The sequence below is a fragment of the Eubalaena glacialis genome, chromosome 6 (assembly GCF_028564815.1).
Source record: "Eubalaena glacialis isolate mEubGla1 chromosome 6, mEubGla1.1.hap2.+ XY, whole genome shotgun sequence".
NCBI lineage: Eukaryota > Metazoa > Chordata > Mammalia > Artiodactyla > Balaenidae > Eubalaena > Eubalaena glacialis.
Genome location: NC_083721.1, coordinates 4,340,827 through 4,360,616, shown reverse-complemented (window position 1 = coordinate 4,360,616; position 19,790 = coordinate 4,340,827). Strand labels below are relative to the sequence as shown.

General features: G+C 48.9%; 1 protein-coding gene across 4 annotated transcripts in view; it reads left to right on the top strand.

Annotated features, from left to right (window-relative positions):
- Positions 1-19,790, top strand: part of MX2 (MX dynamin like GTPase 2) — a 30,378-nt gene that overhangs the window by 3,466 nt on the left and 7,122 nt on the right. For 2 of the 4 annotated variants that reach the window (XM_061193893.1, XM_061193892.1), the window contains exons 2-10: positions 4,748-5,048; positions 5,649-5,841; positions 7,185-7,316; positions 9,074-9,228; positions 10,584-10,722; positions 12,622-12,820; positions 15,889-15,967; positions 19,107-19,229; positions 19,532-19,673. In XM_061193893.1, coding sequence (XP_061049876.1) covers positions 4,872-5,048; positions 5,649-5,841; positions 7,185-7,316; positions 9,074-9,228; positions 10,584-10,722; positions 12,622-12,820; positions 15,889-15,967; positions 19,107-19,229; positions 19,532-19,673 — 1,339 coding nt within the window. In that variant the 5' untranslated portion in view covers positions 4,748-4,871. The remainder of the gene's footprint in view (positions 1-4,747; positions 5,049-5,648; positions 5,842-7,184; positions 7,317-9,073; positions 9,229-10,583; positions 10,723-12,621; positions 12,821-15,888; positions 15,968-19,106; positions 19,230-19,531; positions 19,674-19,790) is intronic. The other 2 variants (XM_061193895.1, XM_061193896.1) reach the window with 2 other exon arrangements.

Sequence of the window (19,790 nt, the reverse complement as noted above, 5' to 3'; positions counted from 1 at the left end):
CACGGCTGTGCCGGTGTGTGTGGCCAGGCCGGCCGACAGCTCTGGGCTTCCTGACGTGTCCTCAGGTTGAGCCACAACCCCAGCTCTGCCCTGTGAGCATCTTCCATCTGGCTGGGACTGAGTTACATCCTTTTGTAATAAACTGTCCTCTGCCGGGACGGAGATCAGCACAGCCTCCATCCTTGCAGGTGATGGAGGACACACAAAGGGGCCAGGGATGACTCACAGTGATTCTCCCCTTCCCCTTCAGTGGTCCCTCCGTCCATCTCCTCCTCCCATATCCCTCCTCCCATCTCCTCCCATCTCCCTCCTCCCATCTCCTCCCATCTCCCTCCTCCCATCTCCTCCCATCTCCCTCCTCCCATCTCCTCCCATCTCCCTCTTCCCATCTCTTCCTCCCATCTCCTAGTCCCATCTCTTCCTCCCATCTCCTAGTCCCATCTCCCTCCTCCCATCTCCCTCCTCCCATCTCCTAGTCCCATCTCCCTCCTCCCATCTCCTCCCATCTCCTCCTCCCATCTCCTCCCATCTCCCTCCTCCCATCTCCTCCCATCTCCCTCCTCCCATCTCCTCCTCCCATCTCCTCTCATCTCCCTCCTCCCATCTCCTCCCATCTCCCTCCTCCCATCTCCCTCCCCCCATCGTCCTGCCCTGGTCCTCTCTGCCAGTCCACCCTTTGTCCACTCCTGGGCTGCTTCTTCCCCTGGGCTGCTGGTCACGCTCTCGTAAGTGGACACAGCCCTTTGCCCCTGCACAGATCTAGGTGGGGAGTAGGGGCAGGCAGGGTCCCTCTAGAGTGCTTTGGGTCCTGCCCCGTGAGAGGGAAGGCAGGAAACCCCCTCTCTGCAGGTGACCTCAGTGACACTTGTGTGGGACGGGCCACCTCTCTCCTGCCCACAGCTGCTCTTATGCCCTCAGCCTCTTATCTTTATATTATTAAAGAGAGCTCGGGGCCCCTCACTTGATATGATCCTGCTGCCCCATCCTGCCACACGGAAGCCCTGACACCAATACTCCTCCACGCTGCACCTCCCAGCCTCTCTGTGGAACCACTGCCTCTTCAGCTGCAGCCTCTCCACCCCCCCCACCCTGGATCCTCCACCTCCCACCCCCTCCCCCCAGAAAAGGCAGAGGACATACAGACTCGCCGAGACTAGCTCTTTCATGCCCTGCTCTAAGTTGTTTTAAAAAGTGCCACAGTCAAACCATAACACTAGAATAATCTTTGTTAAGGCCTTGGGGACAGGAGCCAAGGCGCAAAGCCAAGCCAGAGGCAGCTAGGACCGCCCACAATTTGTCCTGAGCCTCCTGACTCCCAAGGCCAAGGCTGCGTGGGACAGATGGTCTCTTTCCCTCTTTAACAAAAAGAAGCACTCGATTCACCAGGAGAGCAAACTCCTCCAGCTGGGCCCTCTGCAAAGTAATCTCTTGAGTTTTTATATTCAGGAAGTTAATATAATTTTACTATAATTTCCTTATATTAAGGAGATTAAATAAATCCCTGGATATGTTCTTTTTTTGGGGGGGTGGGGAGGAGGGTGGGCCGGGCCACTCATCTCAGTTCCCCGACCAGGGATTGAACCTGGGACACAGCAGTGAAAGCACCGAATCCTAACCACTAGACCACCAGGGAACTCCGCTGGATATGTCCTTTAGGGCAATTTTATTAATTAAAAAAAAAAAGCAGAGATATTTTGCATGAGATCATATTTTCTCTTGATACTTGCTGGAAGGCTAGGTGTATTGTAAAACCAATGATTTCACTGGGGAGTATGGTAGCGTGGGAGACTGTGAGATACGGAACACATCAAAGGCTAAACCTCAGGGACTCAGAGAAATGAAGAAGAACGGGAAGATGCAAAACAGCTGTAAAAAACCCAGATTTATTTTTGGTCCCCAGCCAGAGGGAGGGGTTGTCTGAGAGCCTTTTCCTCTAAAGCTAGCTTAGGCCATGGGGCACTCCAAGGGCTACGTGCCAGCGGTTCCTGGCCAGGTAGTGCCTGCATCATTCCCACGCAGCCCCAAACATCGGGATCGGCTGACGGGCTGGCTGTGAGGTTGGCCTTCCAACCAATTCCCTCATGAGTTTCTGCTGAGCGATCTCACTGCCCTTCATCCACAAGAGGGAACAGAAGTGCTGGCTTAGGATTTGAACACAGAGGTAAGGGCGCTCCTTCCACTTGACAGCCTTCGCAGGGCTCCCCAGGGAGCAGGGCCAAACCTGGGGATCCCCCTTCGCTTACAGTCTCCGGGTCAGTGGGGCTGACCACTCAGAAGAGTGCAGGTAGAAGACCTTCTCTGCCTTCTTCCAGCCCAAACCCAAGTGTCAGGTCCAGCCCTAACAATGCCAGGAAAGGCCAGGGCACAGCCCAGACAGGACGAGGCAAAGAGGCCAGCCCCCTCCCAAGAAAGGAGGTGCCCCTGGGCTGGGCTTTCTGAGCCCCCCAGGAGAAAGGGGTGCTTCTCCCAGTTCCCTGAGCTCATACTGACCTCAGGACATTTGCACTTATGTTTCCTCTGCCAGGAAGGCTCCTCCCAGGTCCTCAAATGTTTGCTCCTCTGCTCCTTCATTTCCTGTACACGGACACACCCTCAAACAGAACCCCTACCCCCTGACACCTGACCCCTGGCTCTATAAGCCACTACCTTTCTTCCAGACACTTCATCGTCACCTGGGGTTATATCATTGTTGGTTGGCTTATTTGTTTGGGGGGGTGTCCCTGACAGAATGTATATACTAGAAGCAAGGACTTTATCTGGCTTGATCACCACTGTACCCCTATGGCAGGAACTACCTGGCACATAGTAGGTCCTTGTATTAGTTTGCTCAGGACACCATAACAAAGTGCCACAGGCTGGGCGACTTAGACAACAGAAATGTATTTTCTCACAGTCTGGAGGCCAAGAGTCCAAGATCAATGGGTCATTAAGGTTGGTTTCTCCTGAGGCCTCTCTCCTGGGTGTGTAGACGGCCGTCTTCTCCCCGTGTCTTCACGTGCTCTTTCCTCTGTGCACCTCTGGGTCCTAATCCCCTCTTTTCATAAAGACAGTCAGATTGGATTAGGACCCACCCTAGTGGCTTCATTTTACCTCAATCTCCCCTTTAAAGGCCATATCTCCAGTACAGACACACTCAGGTCCTGGGGGAATAGGACTCCAACATAGGAACTTGGGGACACAATTCAGCCCATATCAGTCCTCAAAGCATACGTGTCGAATGAATGAATGAACAAATCACCCTCATTTTTAAAAACAGGTCAGTGGCACACACAAAGTTGTGAATGTGCATATGTGCCGTCTGAGGAAGGCAAACTCTTAGGCCCAGCATTCAGAGATGCTATAAAATATGAGAAGCTAGGTTAGGACCAAATTTTTTGAGAACTCTATTCTGAAAGAAAACATGACAGAGGTTTTTAGAAAGGGCAGTGACATGATGAGACCAGGGGTTTAGAAGGAAAAGGGCCACAATGTGTGCACAGGGGCCGCTGTCGCGTAGAGAGGACGGACGGAGGGCTGGACTGCAGGACCGCAGCTGGACACGGGGTACAAGTGGACGCCCCAAAGGCCAGCTACGGGGGAGGGGCCACCTCAAGACTCCAATCCTCCCCACTGGTTAGTGCCGTGGGGCTGGCATAAATAATTCCCCAAACTCAGACGCATAAAACAAGACATTTATTCTCTCCTGGTTCTGGAGGCCAGAAGTTCCAGGTCGAGGCGTCGGCAGAATTAGTTCCTCCTGGAAGTGTGAGGGAGGATCCCTTCCAGGCCTCTATCCCAGCTTCTGGGGTTCCTGCCCCCCTTGGGGTTCCTCGGCTTGGGGCAGCATCCCTCTAATGTCTGCCTCTGTTGCCCTCTGGCCGTGGGTCTCTGGGTCTCAAATCCTCTCTGCCTGTCTCTTCTTGGATTTCGGGCCCACCCTCATCTCCAACTTCTTATCAGTTACATCTGCAAGCGGCCTTTTTCAAATAAGGTCACATTCATGCGTCCAGGTGGACGTGCATTTGGTAGCGGGGTGGAGCCATTCAACTCACCGTATCCACTCTGCTCCCAGTGGAGGTCATAGCAGGAAAGGGTTCATGACCCAGAGTCGCTGGTCTCTGGGCCCTGACTTAGGCCAGTAACTGGACCTCTGCGCTTCAGCTTCTTGACCTGGAAAAATGAAGATTAGGAGCTAACACGTAGGGTTGTGAAAATGAAATGAGCATCTTAGAGCAGCGCTGGGTGAGGCCGGCACTCAGTACCGCCAACTCTTTCTAGGGTGCTAACTACCTGATTATAGGCCCCATGGAGAAGCAAGAGACCCAAACAACCATTTCTCCCAGGCTCCGCAGCAGGCTGACCTAGTCTGTGTGAGAAACAGTGATGGCAGGGCAGAGATTGGCTTCAAATGGACCCAGGAGGGGCTGCCTGTCATCTCTCCGCGCCTTACAGTCTCCTGCCCAGTCCTGAACCTCAGGTGACACGGAGCCCATCAGAAGTGACAGCGGGACATTCAAACTCTCCCATGGAAACGTGGAGTTCGCTTGTCCCCAGGCCCTGGGGGCCCATGGAGACCCCTCTTGTGCTCTGCCCCTGCGTGTTGCCATCCGCCCCTCCTGCAGACGGGGCCTGTGCTGGGCTACCGGCCTCCCCTGTGTGCAGAGGGTGGGTTGTACGGGGTTGGGCAAGGCGGAGCTGGAAAAAATGAAGCCCTGGGGAGGTCTGCTGGGGGACGTTTGGGCCACGTTCCCAACTTGTGTCTTTGTAGAGCTTGCCAGGAAGATCGGAGGTGCTGAGCAGTGGTGACCACACCCACCAGCTCCCCAGGCGACAGCTGGTGCCTGAGCCCTACCTGCAGCCCAGTTTCCTCCCAACAGTGTCCAAAAGAAGAAATGAATTCCTTCCAGCAGCAGCCGCTACGGCCACCGGGCGCAGCACCTGGACAGGTGATGTACCCGCCGAACTGGCAAGGGGGAGGGACGGACCCGGTTTTCCTCGCCAAGGACTTCAATCTGCTGAATTTGAACCATCAGCAGCCAGAAGGAAACAGGGACCAGCAGATGTCCAAGGTAAGTCGGGTGCAGGTATAGTCAGGAAGGGCGCATCCCAGCACCCCCCGGGGGTTGGTGGGGGCGGGGAAAGGCGGGAAATAAAACCTGCAAGTCTGGTCCAGCCCCAGGAGCACAATTGGGGTCCCCCTCTCTCCTGGGCACTTCCAACAAGCACCAGGGACAGACGCAGTCTCTGGGGGCAGCAGTGGCCTTCCTGGACATGAATCTGGGGGCTCCTTCCTGGGAGCTTTGCCTCCAGCTATGACTAACGCTGTCATCACTGCCAGCCTGCCATCCCCACCCCACCCCAGCTCGGCAGCCGCGGGCCCGCTCCTCTCCTCCCTCTGGCTGGGAACGCCTGCCCCTTGGCGCCAGATGGCCTGCTCAGACGGGCACCTCCATCTCCAGCCCCAGCCAGATATTCCCCCCAGCAGCGGAAGCAAAGCCTCCACAGGAAGAGAGCGCAGGGACCTCCCTGCAGGCGCATCCAGATCCACCCCTCATCCCTCCTGTTTCTAACCCAACATCAGTAGATCCATCAATTCGGCCACAAATTCCCAAAGGTGGTGGGAGCCCCATCAGAGGCCAAGACCGTGAAGTCTGTTGTGACTCTTCCAGGGGCCTGAGAACAACCTGTACAACCAGTACGAAGAGAAGGTGCGGCCCTGCATCGACCTCATCGACTCCCTGCGGGCCCTGGGCGTGGAGCAGGACCTGGCCCTGCCCGCCATCGCTGTCATCGGGGACCAGAGCTCGGGCAAGAGCTCCGTGCTGGAGGCACTATCGGGGGTCGCCCTTCCCAGAGGCAGCGGTAAGCTCTGCCGGGCCAGCCTCCTGCAAGCCACAAGGCATCCCGGGGACCAGTGGGCTCAGGGGAGGTCGCTGGGAAGGGCCCCGGGAGGGCAGCTCCCACAGGCCCTGGACGGCTGCGTCTGGAGTGCATGGTGTGGGCAGGGGGCCGGGGGGCAGGGCCCTGGATGTTCCTGCTGCCCCTAGTTTCTGAGTCCTCTTTCACCTGTCAGTAGCCATCGCTGGGCCTGTATCAGTCGGTTTCTTTCTAGTTATCTTTCTAAGAGTGTAGAAGCATTTCTTCTTTGATCTTGTTAATTTGTGAGTTTCAGGTAACATGTGAAGTCTTTTTGAAGAATTTTCTCAACACTTTGAGAAGCTATTAGCCAGGATCATGGTGTGATAAGACACAATGTTTCCTTAAAAAATTTTTTTTTGTTTGGCCGTGCTGTGCAGCATGCAGGATCTAGTTCCCCAACCAGGGATCGAACCCACGCTCCCTGCGTTGGGAGTGCAGAGTCTTAACCACTGGACCGCCAGGGAAGTCCCTGTTTCCTTTAAACATTTTTTAAGTGTGTGTAGAGTTAAAAAGCTGTTGTACATTTCTGATTTAATAAAATAATTATAAAGGAAAAAAAGAAGGAAAGAGATGGCATCCTGTAGTGGGTAGAAGTTCCCCTGTCCTGGTTCCCTCCCTCATTCCCATCTCCTGCAAGCACTGCCCATCGGCCAAACCCAACCAGAACCCGTGGGGCCAGGGCTGCCTCCTGGGCACAGAGGAGGGAGTGGGGATGCCGGAGGGCTGCCTGGGCCCTACACAGCCGCCAGTAAGAGTGCCTTGGCCTGTGCCTCCTCCCGACCACAGGCAGCTGGTCCTTTTCTCCAGAGTCTCCTGTGAGTTTCCCACCAGCCCCGGTGCCTGACACGTGATGGAGTCAGAGTGGGGACAGGGCTCCTCCTCTCTGCCCTGGGTTCAGCATTTTGGGGAGAGAAACAACAGAGCAGAGAGTCTGGAGGCCAGTGTGGCCATGGCAGTCTTGTGAGGCAGGCAGGTGGCCCTGGGCATACCCGCCTCGTAGGACAGTGCTGTGTGCTCCCTCCACGCCCGAACGGGAGAGGCTTGGAGGGGCCGGACAGGGTCAGGCAGATCTCGCGGCTTCACATCCTGCCTGTCCTGGCCCTGGGCTTCCACCTGGACCACGCCCCAGGCCTTTCTAGGGCCCGGGGGGAAGTGATGGGGCTTGAACTAGGCCCTAGAGATTTCAGACGAGGCCTCTGGGGACACCGGGGAGAATAAGAGCAAAGGGCACCTGTGAACGCTTCTTTTTAAGGGAAACTTAGGATGTTTGGGAAACTCTCTCTCAGGAATCATAACCAGGTGTCCGCTGGTGCTGAAACTGACAAAGCAGGAGTTCAGGTGGGCCGGGAGAATCAGCTACCGGAAGACGGAGCTGCAGTTGCAAGACCCCTCACAGGTGGAGAGGGAAATACGTAAAGGTAGGGCCCCGCGGGCGGCTACAGGTGGGCTCCTTCTAACCCAGTCATCGTCGGTCATCGGGGCCTCTCCAGCTCCACAGCAAGCACCCGTCTCTTCTTTCCAGGCTTTTCCATGTGCCAGCCCCCCTGCCTCAAATGCCGTCCCTCACATGCTGTCCCTCGTCCTTGCCTGCCTAATTCCTACTCTTTCTTTGGGTCTCAGTTTACCTGCCCCTCCTCTGGGAAGTGTCCCCTACAGGACCCCCCGCCCCTGCTACCCTGGTCACTGCTGGGTGTGTGTGTCCCAAGGAGCTGCTCTAACCTAATGTGGCTGGGTGCCTGTGGCCACGTCCCTGTCCCCATCTGATGCAGCTTCCCCCAACGCTGACCCCACCCACCCATCATTTCTGGAAGCATAGCCAACACTTGTGATTAGCCTTAGGTAACCACAGAATGATCAAAAGGCTCAGTTGCTCCTGGAATCCACTTCCGTACCTGCTCAGAGGGGACCCTGGAGGTCACCCCCTCGCAACCCTGCCCCCCAGGTCCCTGAGCATGCCCACCCCTCCCCCAGGCTTCTCCCCCTTCCTGCTCTCAAGCTGGGCTCAGCCAGGCAGGCGAAAATTAACCCTGGTCATAACAGGAAACTCTGCAGCCACAGCTTCCGTTCCAGGGAGATGGGCTTCTTCCTCACTAAGCAATAAACTTAGCATCTGAGGCTGGGGTTTTTACATGACTCTGCGGGCTCAGCACCCCGAGAATCCTGTTGTCTCAGCTGGCTCACCAGAGGGATCCCTCCCAAAATAGAGAAGTACTGCCCCAATTCTAGCATCCACCCCTCAAAACAGAAACTTCTTGAGACCCTCAATTGGCAAGTTTCCTAGCTTCAAATGATAAAAGCTCTGCACCCTCTGTGCCGGCCATGCCTGTCCTGGGATGCCTCGTGCCCGGCACATCCTGCAGCCCTGTCGAGATCTGCCCAGACTCTCTGTAGCCATGAGCTCTGTGGGCAGGACTAGGAGGGCACCATGGGTGCCAGCTTGGGTGAACGTTCTGTGTAAGGACGTATAATGAGCATCTTTAGAATAGCGTCTTGGAACCCTGGTCCACTGCTGGTGGGAGGGTAAGTTGCTGTAACCACTTTGGAAAACTGGCACAATATCCACTAAGGCTGGAGGTGTGCACACCCCATGATGCCCCAAAACTCCGGTCCTGAGTATACCCCCAGCCAAAAGGTGCGCCAAAAGGTGCACCAAAAGTCAGGTTCCAGAATTTTCATAGCAGCACTCTTGTGATCGCCCCCCCCGCCCCCCATTGGAAACCACCCAATGTCCATCAACAGTAGACTGGATCAAGGCACAGGGTGTAATAACACATGGTAATGAAAAGGAAGAGCCCTCAGCTATAAGCACCAATATAGGGTCCAGCCTGTGAAACTCACCAAGCCACGTGCCTAAGACAATGGGCACTTTCCTGTGCGTATGGTACACTTCAGTGCAAAGTTACAAAATCATATCTTAGGTAGTGACCCTGAATGATAATTAAGGCAGGAAAGGTTTACAAAGGAACATCCTGGTTGTCATCTCCCCGACCCCAACTTCTATCTCTAAAGAATTAGGCAATTAATCAGGGCTGTGCCCTAAGTTGCCTGCCTATTTCTCACATCAGGGCTGTCCCCAAATATAGGTGAAATATGCAGCTGCCCACAGGTTTCACTGCTTCTGCTAGGTTGGGTTGTTCATTTGGACTCTCGGTTTTTCTTCTCTCGGTCTCTGTAGCCCAGGATATCATAGCTGGGAATGGAGTTGGCATTAGCCACGAGCTCATTAGTCTGGAGATCACCTCCCCTGAGGTTCCAGATCTGACCCTCATTGATCTTCCCGGCATCACCAGGGTGGCCGTGGGAAACCAGCCCCATGATATTGGACTGCAGGTGAGCCTTTCTGGAACTTGGGAATGGGTCCCACGCTAAGTTGGGGAGACTTCTGAGGTCTCTGCTGGAAACCCCAAGGGTTCTGGTGCACCTTCGCAGCCCTCACTCTGAGTAGTTGGGGAGGAGACTGGGGTAGGACCATCTAGGGCTGGGGCCTCATACTCAGATTCTGACAAGGGCCTGGCAGGTCATGGAAACAGGCAAAGTTGACTCAGTGGCACTGGAGGTGTATAGGTGTTGACGCCCTGCCCAATGTTGTCCTGTGAGAATGCTGGCCCAGTGTTACCACTATCCTGATATTTAAAAGAAGCCGGAAATTGGATTTTTACATGGGATCTGCCAATTTTAGCAACAGTTTTTTAAACTAGCGCTACGTAAGTCAATCGGAACACAGACTGTTATCTCTGATCAGGGGCAGAAAGGCCACCACAATGCACAGGAATGAGAACTGCAGACCAGCAGTGACCCAGTACAAACTGACAGCCGCTGAGCCTTGGGCTTCTTTGCCAAAGACCTTCCCCCCTAAGGTTGCCTGAGGACACAGTCGTCACTGGGATGCCAGAGTCACACATGATCTTTGGGCTGGGTTCACCCCAAGAGCAGCCTTGTCAAGCTTTGCCAGGCCAGCTCACATAGAGGCCAAGGAGACAAGGATGGTCTCAGGAGCGGGGTTGAGGTCCAGGGTGTAAAGGGACAAGGTGGAGGATGGGGAGAATATGATACCCTCCTGCCCTAGGACTGGGGTCACTTAACTGCCCTCTTCCTTTTTATGGGAGGCACTTCCAGTGTTGGGAACTCAACCATAGCCCAACTAGGATTGTGTCAGTCCCTTCTGGATGGGGTCTCTGCTAGCTCCACTGTCTTGGGCAGTTAAATTACTCTTTCTTCCTATATCCAAATCACCATTCTCTGTCTCTCTAGGAGCAGTGTAGTTAGGTCATTTCCCTTACTGCGTTAAGGGACTAATTCCACACTTCTTACCCCGCTTCATTCAGCAAACGGGTGGGACTTCCTAGGGTATGAGAAAGATGCTTGCCTGGGGTCAGAGCACGCTGCTTCTTCCTGCCATAATCTCAGGTGTATCACAGGGAAGATCTGTCGATGAAGGAGGGCTCTCATCTAGCCATAGGAATCAGGGAGTCTTTGTGAAAGAAGAAATATCAGTGATGAGCTTTGAAGGATAAGTAGGACATCAACAGAGAGCTCAATAAGGACAAGTGGGTGGACATTCCAGAGGAAGGGGACAGGCTAAGCCAAAGCCCAGAAGTGTAAAAACTGGGTCATGCTCTGGGATGTCTAGCCGTGCTCTTGAGTGACCAGAGATGTGTTCTTCCTTTGTGATTCCTTGGCATCAGATCAAGGCACTCATCAAAAAGTACATCCAGAGGCAGCAGACAATCAACTTAGTGGTGGTCCCCTGCAACGTGGACATCGCCACCACGGAGGCACTGAGCATGGCTCAGGAGGTGGACCCCGATGGAGACAGGACCATAGGTAAGAAGAAAGAACCAAGCTTCTAGAGGACAGGAAGCCAGGGGGAGACCCCTTATATATTTAGAAGGTCCTGGAATGTAGCTCTGTTAGAGGCGCCCACATCCTGCCTTAGATCCAAGTGCTGTTCCCAGGGAAGCTCCATGGGCTCAGGGTGAAGTCGAGCACAGCAGATGGGTCACCCTCACTGACAGTCAGGGTTAGATGTGTGGCCAACATTTGGAGGTTCTTTACCCTTCTTCCTATTGTCCCTTATTTGCATTCTTGAACCATTCTGGATGGGGGAGGAGAAATGCCTTATTTGCTCTCCCACAATGGTCCAGAAAGGAGAAAGTGGCCCATCAGCTCTGCAATTCCACAGGTAAAGTTCTTGTGAGTCCTTGGTGCATGGAAAAGACTTTCCCAGGGCCTGTATGAACATACTCAGGGAACATACTTCCAGGCTTACATTGGAGCACAGATGTCTGCAGAATTTATATTCAAGCAGAACGCTTCCTGGGGCAGATGGGTTCCCTTAAATTTCTTTTTTTTTAAAAAAGTCACTCTGGAAGGCATTATAGGGGACTTGGTTTAAGAGCACAGACTGCCTGGGTTTGAATCCTTGTTCTACCACTTACTGGCTACATATCCTTGGGCAAATAATAGCTGCTATTTTAAAATTTTTAATATTATTATTCAATATCACTTCTCTCCCAATCACTTCACCTACCCGTGGAGTTTGCCTTCCTGAAAATTTGCAAGTCATTTTCCTCGACTAAATGGATACTCAGTATATCATTGCCTTTTCCACTTTTTCCTCAACAAATGCCTAGTTTTCCAGTAAGGATCAAAATAACGCTAGGGGAATACAGCTCAAGTGTAATGTGTTATTATATGCCAGACTACACTTGTGCCCTGTTAGCTGCTGACTTCTACAGGTGTCTAGAACACATTGAACCAGAGAGAAAACTCAGGTTTTGGGTCACCAGTCATGGTGCAGTTATAAGTCATTAGGGATGTCTTATTGATGACCACAGAAGATAATATCATCTGTTCAGTAGACTGATCTATTTGGATATCAGTGTCTCCAGAGAAATTGAGTAACACCAGTAGTAGTTTTCTGTTCTTCTCATTAGCCACAAACTCTAATAACCAAAAGTTCTTGCTAAATATTAGCTATTATTGTTATAAATTCAGCTAAGTACTATAACCATAGAGTATACACAATCTGGCCTTAGTATATTCCAAACAGCATTATAACATCAATGCAAACTTTCCATGCATTCTAGGTCAAGGACAGAAATAGAGAACAGTGTGCTAGGTTTAAAAAGGAGATGGAACATACACTCACGTACACAGCAGCCTTATTCGCAACAGCCAAAATGTGGAAGCAAACCAAGTGTCCATCAAGAACACAGTCACTTGGAAATTAAAGCTTTTAGTCCAATGTGAGCAGGAAGGAGTGAGGGCAGGAACATGAGGGAGGGAGGCAGGGAAGATATCGAAGGAGGTACCCAACCAGAAGGGGCAGAGTGAGTCTGTGACAGGAGACATTAGAGAGAGGGCACAGGCCCTCCTTACAGTAGGGGATGACGTGTTTTTGGAAGCATGGTGACGGAGTGGGTCGGTTCCGATGATGTATGCTGCCTAAGTGTCTGGCACCCAGCAGGCACCCAAGAGACATTTGTTACATAAATTACACAAGGCAGTAAATGAGTTGAGTGAATGGGTGAGTGAAGAAAAGTACAAGTAAGAGGAGTGACGATGGAATGAATGAATGAATGGGCTGTCAGGCGCTGGGCAATCAAGGCTGCAGGAGGCTTTGCTGGTCATGGCCAATAAAAGATCCCGTAGCCTAGCAGCATTCAATATATTTGAGTAGAGAACCAACCTCTCCAGTGCCCTTCTCTAATCACCTCACAGGAATCCTGACCAAACCAGATCTAGTGGACAAGGGCACTGAGAAAGGTGTCCTGAAAGTCATGCAGAACCTCACATACCGTCTCAAGAAAGGCTATATGATAGTGAAGTGCCGGGGTCAGCAGGAGGTCACGAACAAGCTGAGCTTGGCCGAAGCAACCAAGAAGGAAGTGATGTTCTTTCAAACACATCCATACTTCAGGTAAGATTCTTTAGGACAACCTTGGACTCCATGGAAAGCAGCCCCGCCTACCAGAATTGGCCTAGATGATTACCAAATTATATATAAAAATTATACAATTAGCATAACCTACCCTCGTCTTTATTTCGGTGTTAAATTTATTGGCTTACTTAAACAAACCAGTTTTTTTTGGACTCTGATGATGACACTGATTAAAAATTGTAATAGGGTATTTTATAAGGCAGAGCACACTTTGGTTTCTCAAAATGTCTTCACTTGCTTTCTCATTTGAGTCCCACAAAATCTTGAAAAACACTGGGATTTTTCCCGTTGAATCGGGTACTTTTTTCCTTTCACTTTATTTAGGAACTTGCTGTTCAGGAACAGCAAGTTCAGGGGGGAGAAGGGTAATAAGATATAGAGGTCACTCCTGCTTTAAGGAGAGACAGTGGGAAAATGGTGAGTTTTTGCAGACCAGGTTTGATACTTGCTCTGTGCCCTTGGGAGATGGCTCAGCCTCTCTGAGCTTTTGCTTTCTCATCCTGCTAATGTTTCACAGGATTGCGGTTAGGATTAAATAATATGGCACACGCACATGTTCTGGGCAGCACTCTGTAGATACCACCCTGGTTCCTTGTTTCTCTCTGCTCCTGCCCTGAATGGAAGAAACAGATCGTTTTCAGTAGTGTTAGGGGTCACAGGGAGAGAAAACTCTGCTCACCAAGCAGAGAGAAGATTCTGTAACAATCACACCCATGGTTCTCAACCCTGAGGGAGCAGTGGAATCTGCGAGAGAGTTTGTTAAAATCCAGCTGGCTGTGCCCTGTCCCAGAGTCTCTGAGGTCTGGGGTGTGGCCCCAGAATTTATGTTTCTAACTAGTTCCCAGTTGAGGTCGATGTTGCTGACCCAGGGACCACACTTTGAAAACCACTGTTCAAGGTCTCTGGGAAAGTTAAGTCTTGGATAAAAAAGTGTGCTGAAGTGCTTTGTTGTTGAACATCTGAGATTTAATCCTTGTGTGCCCACATGCTGGGACTCAGCCCTTGCAGGAAAGGCACTCACAGTAGCACTGGAAAAATGATCCTACTGGGTCCTTCGTGAATTTGTGTTAACAGCAAACACTTAGCAACCAGACCACCTGGTGTGCGACCCTGGGCGAGGTACGTAACCTTCTGGTGCATTTGCCTTTCTTTAAAATTGGTTGTTCAGTGATTAAATATTTGTAAAGCCCTTAGAATCATGTAGGCGCTTAGTAAGCACCGTGTAAACATTTTTTAAAATTTAATTTTATTGTGGAAAAAACATTTATCATGAGGTCCACCCTCCTAACAAATGTCTAAGTGAACAATGCAGTATTGTTAACTATTGGCACAATATTTTTCAGCAGAGCTCTGGAACTTATTTATCTTCCATAACAGAAATTTTTTGCCCTTTGGTTAGCAACTCCTCATTTCTTCCTCCCCCCAACACCTGGCAACCACCATTCCCACTCTCTGATTGCATGAGTTTTAGATAGATCACATGAATGGAATCATGTAGTATTTGTCTTTCTGTGACTGGCTTATTTCACTTAGCATAATGTTCTCAAGGTTCATTCATGTTGTCACATATTGCAAAATTTCCTTCTTTTTAAAGGCTGAATTATATTCTATTGCATATGTCTACCACATTTTTTATCCATTTACCTTTCCATGAACATTTAGGTGTTTCCACATCTTGGCTATTGTGAATGGTGCTACAATGAACATAGGAGTGCTAATATCTCTTTGAGATCTTGATTTCAATTCTTTTGAATAAATGCCCAGAAGTGAGATTGCTGGATCATATGGTAGTCCCATTTTTAATTTTTTAAGGTACTTTCTTAGTGCTTTCCATAGTGGCTGCACCATTTTGAATTCCCATCAACAGTATACAAGGGTTCCAATTTCTCCACATCTTTGCCAACACTTGTCTTTTGTTTTTTTGATAATACCATCCTAAAAGATGTGAAGTGATATCTCATTGCAGTTTTGATTTGCATTTCCCAGATGAGTAGCTGAGCATCTTTCCATGTGCCTGTTGGCCATCTGTATGTCTTTGAAGAAATCTCTATTCGAATCATTAGCCCATTTTTAAATTGGGTTATTAGGGTTTATTTGCTATTGAATTGTAGAGTCCCTTATATATTTTGGAGATTACCCCCTTACCAGTTAGATGGTTTGCAAATATTTTCTCTCATTTTGTAGATTGCCTTTTCCTCTGTTGATTGTTTACTTGCTGTGCTGAAGTTTTTAGTCTGATGTCATCCTACTTGTCTATTTTTACTTTCGTTGCCTGTGTTTTTGGTGTCATATCCATGAAATCATTTCCAAGATCAATATGATGAAGATGTTCCCTCATGTTTTCTTCTAGGAGTTTTACAGTTTCAGGTCTTACATTTAACCCGTTAATCAATTTTCAGTTGACTTTGTGTCTAGTGTAAGATAAGGGTCCAATTTCATTCTTTTGCATGTGGATATCCAATTTTCCCAATACCACTTGTTGAAGAGATTATCCTTTTCCCATTGTGTATTCTTGGCACTTTTGCCACAAATCAGTTAACTGTATAGGCATGGATTTATTTCTGGGCTTGCTATTCTGTCCCGTAGGTCCATAGGTCTGTCTTTATGCTAGCATCATACTGCTTTAATTACGGTAGCTTTGTAATATATTTGAAAACAGGAACTATGATGCCTCCAGTTTTCTTCTTTAACAAGATTGATATTGCTATTCAGGGATAAATATTTGCTATAAGAAAAAAATACTAATTTGGGCAAGTCACTTAACCTCTATGATGTTATATTTGTTTTGCTTTTCCTGAAAAGATGACTTACCTTATGAGTTTATTGGGATGACAAAAAGAGAAAATAAATGTAACCTTCCCAGCGCTGTGCTTGCCTAGGTATGAGCTTGCTCCATAATTATCAACTGTCCACATTCACTGCCTGGCTTTTCTGATGGCGTGTGTTGCCCCAAGGAGCTGAGCTCACCTATCCACTTACAAAGCCCAGTATTGGAAAATGATCATATGGACCCTTTATAAATTCATGTGTGCTCTGTCTGGTTTCAGAGTTCTCCTGGAGGAAAGAAAGGCCACAGTGCCCTGTCTGGCAGAAAGACTGACCACCGAGCTCATCTGGCACATCAATGTGAGTCAATGGGTTGAGTTGCAAGCTATAAAAATGGCAGCCTGTCCAGGTCACTTTCTTAGTCATGGGTTGACTAAGACACTCCAGTGAACTGTCCAAACCAGCAGACAACAAGCACATTCTGAAAACCAAATCTCTCCTGGTCAGAGGCTCATGAGAGAGTCCCTGAAATGGGAAAGCAATAACTGCATAATGTTGAAACAAAGAGTTGAATCTGTCAATTTGGGGGAAACAAAGAAAGAAGGAGGAAAACTCTAATACCAGGTTAGCTGTGTAAAAAGGAGTGAATGCTGAGTTAGCAAATTTTTTAACAGGTTGTTAACAATTCACATTATAAAAAACATTTTCCCAGCTTCAAACTTATGGGAAATAAATGTTCAGTTTTCACCGATTCTCAAAGATAGACAACCACAAAGTTCTCATGATGTCATTGAAGATAGGGGAACCGTGGCTGAGTGCTTATTGAGAAGGAGAATATTTGTAGCCACCACCCCTACCGTCGCGGGCTCTGGGAGCGTGCGACAGCCGCCATATCTGCACACCCCCTATGAAGAGGATAATGGCCAGGACACACTGAGGAAAGAGGCAGCAGGCATCCATACTAAAAACAGCCCTTGCACCAAAAATATTAAACCTGCACAAACTACACGAGGACGCTCTCACATATAATTAGCCCTCCAAGACCTAAGTAGATAATCATTTCTCCTAAACTCACAGAGTAAGAGAAACATAAGTAAAATGAAGAAGGAGAGGAACCATTCCCACTTAAAAGACCAAGAGAATTCCCCTAAAGGAACAAACAATGAAACAGACCTCTTCAGTCTAATAGACACTGAGTTCAAAAAGGAGGTAATGAAAATACTGAAGGAACTAAGAAAGGCTGTCGACAGAAGTGCAGATTACTGTAAAAAGGAACTCGAAACCATAAGGAGGAGCCAAGAAAAATTAGAAAATTCATTTGCCAAGACAAAAGCTGAGCTCAAGGCAATGAATAGCAGAATGAATAGTGCAGAAGAATAACTAAGTGACCTGGAAGATAGGAAAATGGAAATCACCCAATCAGAACAATAGACAGAAAGCCAAATGAGAAACAGAATATTTGTCATGCTTGCTTCAACCTTTTACATGAGGTAGAACAACATGAGAAGATGGAAAATTAACCCTTAGAGCAGAGATGATCCTAGGGGCTGGACTCCAGTCCATGCTAAATTGCATGTCACGCAAAAACAATGCATTCTTTTGAACCAGAAAACACATACCAAAGAATACTTGGTTGCAAGGGGCCAGTGGTTCTCAAACTCTGTGTGCACAAAAGTTACCTGGAAAGTTTGTTTAAATTCAGCTTCCTGGGCCCCTGGCTGAGTTTTGGAGTCAGTGGGTCTGGCGGGGGCAGGGCCCATGAATTTGCTTTTCTCAGCTCCCAGATGATCTGGGGAACACACTTTGAGGAGCACTGAGTCTAGTGGAATCCCCTCAGTTTGCAGCAGAGAATTCTGAAAGACATATCCCTGTCTAAAAGATATATCCCCTGTCTAATTGAGAAAAACATCTTTTTTGCAAAAACACTTTGCATTTTGATAATTTTTTTATAACATAGTTCTCAACATTTAAATATTTCATTTTAAATTTTGAATTTAAGTTTTGTACTATTTTAAATTAATTTTAAAAATTTATATTAAGACTTAATTATGATAATTTGAAATATCAGGGAAAAAATTACTACCTTTCTGCCTAGAGATACAAGTACAAACTGGAGAGAGAGAGAGAGAGAGAGAGAGAGAGAGGCTGAGACCTTATCAACTTCTTGGTACCCTAATCCACAAACTGCCTCTAAATCTCAATGAGCTCATCCTGCCTGGCTGGCTGCACCAACGTCATTCACACAGGTGTCTTTACCTGCAGTGTTTACCTGCTCGGGCTGTAAAGGTGGTGAGCGGGATGCAAAGTGGAACTCTACTGCTTACCAGCTCAGCAATGATATCAAGCAGTTTGGCTCTCTGAGCCTAAGGTTCCTCTCTTGTGAAAAAGAGGCAATGAAGACACATGCTTTGTACTGCAGTGCAGGGCTTCACTGCGATGTGAAGGGCTTGGAATGATGCTTGGCCCAAAGATAACCCTCCTTGGTGCCCCTCTGCATCCTTCCTGCTCCTCCTCTTTGTTAAATTGTTGTTAGCAATGTTGACTGCTTAAGACTGTACCCAGCTTGACAGCGACACACAGACATAGCCTCTACCAAAGCACCATTTATCAGTTTGTAATGCTCAAATGACCACCAACATAACATTTTACTAAAGAAATCTTCCATTATGTTCAAGCGTCAACTACAAATTGGCACTTGCCATCTACTTCTACAAGGATTAAATCATGCGCTGCTGCAGCTGCTGTCTTTGGACACCCCCTGAAAGGAGTTCAGGGTGGAGATCAGGAATGATGCCCTCTGTGCTCTGGGAAAAACTGGCAGAACAGGTCTTCAGATAGTTAGATATTCTCAGAAGATTTTATGAGCCCAATTCTTGTATCTCCTCGTATCTAGAAAGGCACTAAAATCCTTCATGGTGACGTCTGCTCCTTGTGACCAGCAGTAACCTTCACGAGACTAGCAGAACCTTCTGCAAAACATATGTGCTTGATGGCATGGACTCCCCCTTCACCAGAATCACATATATACTGACCTTCCCCCCTAACTCTTTGGAGCAGTTTGTCAGAGCTATCTGAGATGCTATCTCCCAGGCTATAGTCCTCATTTTGCCCCAAATAAAACTTAACTCACATTGTTCATGTTGTGCATTTTTTTAAGTCAGCACAGGATACTTTTTTCTCTCAATGAAAAACACTGAGCCAAACAAAACAAAAAAACAAAAACAAAAACTGGCCCCCATCTGATTCCAACCCGCTCTGGTCACTTGACAGAACTGCAAAATTCTTGACACTAGATGGTACAAGCTGTAGTGCATAGCATTGCATCCAAAGCCCTTCTTGAGCTCTTAACAGGGGTCCATCTCAACAAGTTTCACACAATAATAGAAATTCCGGATCCCCTTGAATGCTTTCAAATGAGACTCTGCCCATACACCTAAGAAATTTGTCAGCTAATTTCATCAAGCTGCAGTGTTTCATTGTTTGCTCTTCTTTTGTTCAGAAATCGCTCCCTTTGTTAGAGAATCAACTAAAGGAGAGTCACCAGAGGGCGACAGAGGAGCTGCGCCAGTGTGGAGACAACATCCCCAGCAATGAAGCCGATAAAATGTTCTTTCTAATTGAGGTGAGGATTACCAGGGACCCCATGTGACCCTCAGACACAGAAACTGGCTTCTCCTTAGATGGTCGCATCCTTCCTGGTGGCCCTGCACATCTTGAGGTGGCCCTCCCTATATGTGAGCTTCCCCGCCTGTGGCTTGTGGGAGCCCTGCCCTGCCCTCCCTGGGTCTCACCTGGGAGATGAAGTGGCTGGTGGGTCATCGGACCCCCTTGAAGCCCCAGGTCCCACACCACACTCAGCTGTCCCAGATCCCAGCTCTGTAATATGATTACAGCCCAGAATGATGCTTTTATCTCATTTTTCAGAAAATTAAGGTGTTTAATCAGGACATTGAAAAGTTAATAGAAGGAGAAGAAATTGTAAAGGAGAAAGAGTCCCGCTTATATAACAAAATCAGAGAGGAGTTTAAAAGCTGGATACTCATACTTGCAGCCAATACCCAAAAAGGTAAGTCTGGGGACAGGGCTCCCGCAAAAGCAGCATCATGTTTACCAAGACCAGAAGCTACTTCCGGCACATGAAAAGTGTGCGAAAAGCTGACTGTGCCCACACGAGGGACCCCTT